At 42.3% G+C, this 6,210-nt stretch overlaps 1 protein-coding gene across 1 annotated transcript in view; it reads right to left on the bottom strand.

Annotated features, from left to right (window-relative positions):
* LOC311099719 (arylsulfatase B-like) overlaps positions 1–6,210 on the bottom strand; it is a 34,932-nt gene that overhangs the window by 24,380 nt on the left and 4,342 nt on the right. Inside the window, 3 exon segments of the mRNA XM_084140457.1 lie at positions 1–61; positions 178–368; positions 1,856–2,042. The exon segment at positions 1–61 is cut by the window's left edge and continues 18 nt beyond it. Of these exon segments, the coding sequence (XP_083996583.1) occupies positions 1–61; positions 178–368; positions 1,856–2,042 (439 nt within the window).

The raw sequence follows: 6,210 nt of genomic DNA, 5'->3' as shown, positions 1-6,210 counted from the left end.
AGCGCTCTGGAACCTGGAGAGGGGCGTGGACCGCTTGAAGAGCCACATAGAGGAAGAGGGGCTGCAAGACAGGACAGGAGGAGAACACACACAGGCCATGAAGAACATTTTTCAAAGCTACACAGAGGAAGAAGGACAGAAAGAGTGTGTGGGCATGTGTGTGTGTGTGTACTGTACCTTTTTGGAGTCCTGTTTAGCGATGATGCTGGTAACCCTGTCAGTAAACAGCTGAGTGGAGTAGGTCCCTGTGTATCCCGTAGCAACCTCCTCCCCCTCTCTCAGGTCCAGGGCACAGCGGGTCACATTCAGGAGAGGGACATGACTGCAGCGCTGGTGACTGAAGTAGTCCTCACTGCCTGTCAGATAGCCTGGGGAGAGGGGGACAGGAGTGGGACAGACCGGTTTAGTCCAATATCTGAAATACTGGAAGACAATAAATACCCTATATTGAGTACATGGTTCAATCTTGATGTAACTGAACTGCTCTCAGTGCTTTCAAGTGTGTACAGTTGAAGTCATTTCTTTCATCACATTCCCAGTGGTCAGAAGTTTACATACACTCAATTATTATTTGGTAGCACTGCCTTTCAATTGTTAACTTCGGTCAAATGTTTTGGGTAGCCTTCCACAAGCTTCCCACAATAAATTGGGTGAATTTGTCCCATTCCTCCTGACAGAGCCTGGTGTAAATGAGTCAGGTTTGTAGGCCCTCCTTGCTGGCACACGTTTTTTCAGTTCTGCCCACACATTTTCTATAGGATTGAGGTCAGGGCTTTGTGATGGCCACTCCAATGCCTTGACTTTGTTGTCCTTAAGCCATTTTGCCACAACTTTGGAAGTATGCTTGGGGTCATTGTCCATTTGACAGACCCATTTGCAACCAAGCTTTAACTTCCTGACTGATGTCTTGAGATGTTGCTTCAATATATCCACATAATTTTCCTTCTTCATGATGCCATCTATTTTGTGAAGTGCACCAGTCCCTCCTGCAGCAATGCACCCCCACAGCATGATGCTGCCACCCCCGTGCTTCACAGTTGGGATGGTGTTCTTCGGCTTGCAAGCACCCCCTTTTTCCTCCAAACATAACGATGGTCATTATGGCCAAACAGTTCTATTTTCGTTTCATCAGACCAGAGGACATTTCTCCAAAAAGTACGATCTTTGTCCCCATGTCCAGTTGCAAACCGTAGTCTGGTTTTTTTATGGCGGTTTTGGAGCAGTGGCTTCTTCCTTGCTGAGCGGCCTTTCAGCAAAGAGGCACTAAGTTTGAAGGTAGGCCTTGAAATACATCCACAGGTACACCTCCAATTGACTCAAATGATGTAAATTAGCCTATCAGAAGCTTCTAAAGCCATGACATCATTTTCTGGAATTTTCCAAGCTGTTTAAAGGCACCGTCAACTTAGTGTATGTAAACTTCTGACCCACTGGAATTGTGATACAGTGAATTATAAGTGAAATAATCGGTCTGAAAACAATTGTTGGAAAAATTACTTGTGTCATGCACAAAGTAGATGTCCTAACCAACTTGCCTATAGTTTGTTAACAAGAAATTGGTGGAGTGGTTGAAAAACGAGTTTTAATGACTCCAACCTAAGTGTATGTAAACTTCCGACTTCAACTGTATGGTGTGAATCTGATGTTGCGCATAGACGTGTAGCAAGCCACATCCTGATGTAAGTGAAGTGAAATGGAGAATAACTCACACTACTGTGTGCAAAAGTAAACATGTGTGCAAGAGTAATTTTCATCACTGATGACCAGGTTGTTTTTCTTATTCACAGTAGCACACCAAAGAGAGGCAACATGGTCTGTGTGTGTGTGTGTGACGGAGTGTGAGCTGATGACCTACCGAAATAGGAGTCGAACCCTCTGCGTGTTGGCAAGCAGTCTTTGCGGTACATGCCCAGGTGCCACTTGCCCACCATGTGGGTGGCATAGCCTGCCTCTCTCATCAGCTGTGGCAGCAGCTTCTCATCCAGAGGAACACAGTAGGGCTGGCACGGCCAGATGATCTGGTGTTGCATGCCTGTGTGGATCTGTCAATCAATGCCACAGACTTAGACATTGCATCATTGTATCTGTCATATTATGGCATCTGTGAGAGCTTGGGCAGTGCCATTGAGGCCATTTCCATTTTGAAGTAGTCCATTTTGTTTTTCTACTACTTCTATGAGTTGGCAAACAAACTTAAAGGGAGCATACTGCCACCTGTAGTGTATTGTTTGCAGTGGTGCAAAGTACTTCGGTAAAAATACTTTAAAGTACTACTTCAGTAGTTTTTTGGGTTATCTTTACTTTACTTTACTATTTATATTTTTGACAACTTTTACTTCACTATATTCCTAAAGAAAATAAATGTACCTTTTACTCCATACATTTCCCTGAAACCCAAAAGTACTTGTTAAATTTTGAATGCTTAGCAGGACAGGAAATGGTCCAATTCACGCACTTATCAAGAGAACATCCCTGGTCATCCCTACTGCCTCTGATCTGGCGGACTCACTAAACACACATGCTTCGTTTGTAAATGATGTCTGAGTGTGCCCCTGGCTATACGTTTGCTTAATATAAGGAATTTTATATAATTTATACTTTTACTTTTGTACTTAAGTATATTTGAGCAATTGCATTCACTTTTGATACTTAAGTACATTTTAAACCAAATACTTTTACTCAAGTAGTATTTTACTGGTTGACTTTCAATTTTACTTGAGTCATTTTACTCAAGTATGACAATTGGGTACTGTTTCCACCACTGGTTGTTTGAAAAGGTATAAAGGTTGGCGATATACTGTCCCCTGCAGTTATGGAATGTTTGCACACGAGTAGAATTCACTGGCTGATCCCTCCTGATGACCCGGATAAAATCATGTGATCCTTCCTTAACCCATAGGAAGTCCCACCCAGTTGACTACTTTAAAATGGTGAACGTCCTCAATGGTGATGCCATGCTAAAATGGGATTTTAGGCACTAGAGGCCTCTATCCAACTCTATGATCAAAGCCAGGGAGAAGACACAGATAGTCCCGCATGCTGTCCAAGAGGGACAGAATCTGCGCGTGCGCGACTACAGGTCGGCTACAGTGTGTACAACCAAGATGAAGAGCAAACAATCTAGATTAGAAGATATTCAGCCACTTTCCCTACACTTATTAAGTGGCAACTGAACCATGTGTGAGAGCAGCAGCTGATCCGGAAGACAGTGTGATCACTCTCTCCATAGCCGATGTGAGTAAGACCTTTAAACATGTTAACATTCACAAGGTTGCAGGCTCAGACGGATTACCTGGATGCATACTACGAGCATGCGCTGACCAGCTGGCAAGTGTCTTCATTGACATTTTTAACCTCTCCCTGACCCAGTCTGTAATACCTACATGTTTCAAGCAGAACACCATAGTCCCTGTGCCCAAGAACACCTAGGTAACCCATCTAAATCACTATCGCCCCGTAGCACTCACAGAGCATGAAATGCTTTGAAAGACTGGCAATGGCTTATATCCTCACCATTATCCCAGACAACCCGGACCCACTCCAATTTACATACCACCCCAACAGATCCACAGAAGACGTAATCTCGATTGCACACCACACTACGGCTGTGGCAGTCATGACATTTTGCTGGTCTCACTGTAATTTACCGTTAATTAACATAAACACATTTAGCATCTCCTGGCTTCCACGCATAGCCTACAAGCCACTGATGCAGACCTTTGGAACATCTACATTTAAAAAAGTATAATAAATCCATGTAATATAGCTTACACCATCACAATAAATCCATTATTTATTTTAGACAGGTCTAAAGAAACATGATATGAAGAAGAACATAATAGCATACTCTGAGTTGTCCTTATGTTAGGCCCTGATCTGGCTATGCCATATGGCTGTAGGCTACACTAGTTCATTTAGCAGACAAGATTTGCTTAGAATTCCGTGGCATTATTTTATAATATGAAGAAAACAATTGAACATGGCTGAATAACATTTTCTCCAAAAGATTTGAGGGAGTGCGCACATGCAGCTATTATGTGTTGAACAGTTAAAGAAACAGGTCCTCCTATGCTTAATTTAGAACTTTAATTGTGATAAACGTTGGGCTATATGTTTAGATTTTTAATACATTCTAAGGCTGCATGAAGCAACTCTAGTGATCATTTGAAAAAAGTCGCATGAAAGGCATTAGACAATGATCCCAAGCATACTTCCAAAGTTGTGGCAAAATAGCTTAAGGACAACAAAGTCAAGGCATTGGAGTGGCCATCACAAAGCCCTGACCTCAATCCTATAGAAAATATGTGGGCAGAACTGAAAAGCATGTGCAAGCAAGGAGGCCTACAAACCTAACTCAGTTACACCAGCTCTGTCAGGAGGAATGGGCCAAAATTCACCCAACTTATTGTGGGAAGCTTGTGGAAGGCTACCCGAAACGTTTGACCCAAGTTAAACAATTTAAAGGCAATGCTGCCAAATACTAATTGAGCGTATGTAAACTTCTGACCCACTGGGAATGTGATGAAAGAAATAAAAGCTGAAATAAATCACTCTCTACTATTATTCTGACATTTAACATTCTTAAAATAAAGTGGTGATACTAACTGACCTAAGGGAGGGGATTTTTACTAGGATTAAATGTCAGGAATTGTGAAAAACTGAGTTTAAATGTATTTGGCTAAGGTGTATGTAAACTTCCGACTTCAACTGTAGCTGTTCTATGAGTGGTCTGAGGCAATCATTAAATAACAAGCGTTTTCGAGAGCAACTTTAGTATCGCCTTGATCACACCGATAGTGTCATTGTGCAAAATAGTACGCAGCATCATCTGGATATGTATGCAAAAAAAGTTCAGCATTCACCTTCTGCTACCATTTCTGCCACCCATCCACGCATACAGTTTGACGCATATGTTAGATAAATCCAACATATGCACCACACAGAACGCACTGCAACTGCCTCCGCAACATTGACGTCACCAGACCCGGGCTTTCGGGGCTTTAGCCCCGAATGATTCTGTCTCAGTCCCGAGTCTTTTGCCCTGCTGGGATGGTGTAACACAAGCTAGGCTACACTGCATTACACACTGCAATGAATCCTCCAGACATGAGCCCTGGACTGCCCTGCCTTTTTAGTGCTGCCTAGAAACAGCATTTCTGTGTACGGTGGCACTTTAGGAGGCGGAGTCAAGTGGTTTTCCAAAGTCATTTTTGATTTGTCCCCCAGAAAAATATTTTGGCGCACGCGGGCGAGCACAAAAATGAGAAGGAGAACCGGAAGTAAACTTTGTTAGCTTGCTATTACTATATCACATTTTGTTAGCCCATGATGATGTTATTCAGAGTTAATGACCTCACAGTAAGCCAGATTCGAGTAACTTATATTTCAACATATTGACTCAAAAGCTGCAATGACAGTTAATGTTAAGCTAACTAACGTGAGGGACTACCCAGTCTAGCTAGCAGTGCTGCTTCATTAGCAATCTAGCAAATGTTATGACCAGGGTTTTGACAGTACAATTATTGATTAGCTATCTGGACACTGAATCCAACTGCTGGAGCTCTGTTCACCACCTGACAAAAGTATCACTAACTAACCAATTACTGTCTAATCAAGTACTGTCCAAATATGCAAACAATTACTAATAAAGATAGATAGCTAACTTAAGGCTAACATGACATTAGCTACTTTTGGTGGTCCTCTGTAGCTCAGCTGGTAGAGCACGGCGCTTGTAACGCTAAGGTAGTGGGTTCGATCCCCGGGACCACCCATACACAAAAAAAAAAAAATGTATGCACGCATGACTGTAAGTCGCTTTGGATAAAAGCGTCTGCTAAATGGCATATTATATATTATATTATTGGTAACATCAGCTAATTAGCTAACGTTAGCTATTTGTTGAAAAAACCAAGCTGGATAGCTGAGTTAACATTTCTTCCAAATTATAGAAGATGGACATACAGAATTGAAGATGCAGCTCAGCAAACACAGACGGCTGTTGTATTTGCAGGAGTGAGTGAATAGATTGTGTGTCTTTACAATACAATTATTTAGCATCTAGCTATAGATGGGTTGGCTGACAATCTCACGAAAACGATGTGCGCGCTTCCATGGGGCATAAGTCAGCCTGCTGTGATTTTCGATGGCCAGATTGCTAGCAAGAATGACACTGCCATGTGGGGAATCATAAATGGCTTATTTCAGCATGTT

Source organism: Coregonus lavaretus (assembly GCF_964263955.1).
Source record: "Coregonus lavaretus genome assembly, chromosome: 24".
Classification (NCBI taxonomy): Eukaryota; Metazoa; Chordata; class Actinopteri; order Salmoniformes; family Salmonidae; genus Coregonus; species Coregonus lavaretus.
Note: the sequence above shows the minus strand (reverse complement) of the source record. Positions and strands in the feature narration are given on the sequence as shown.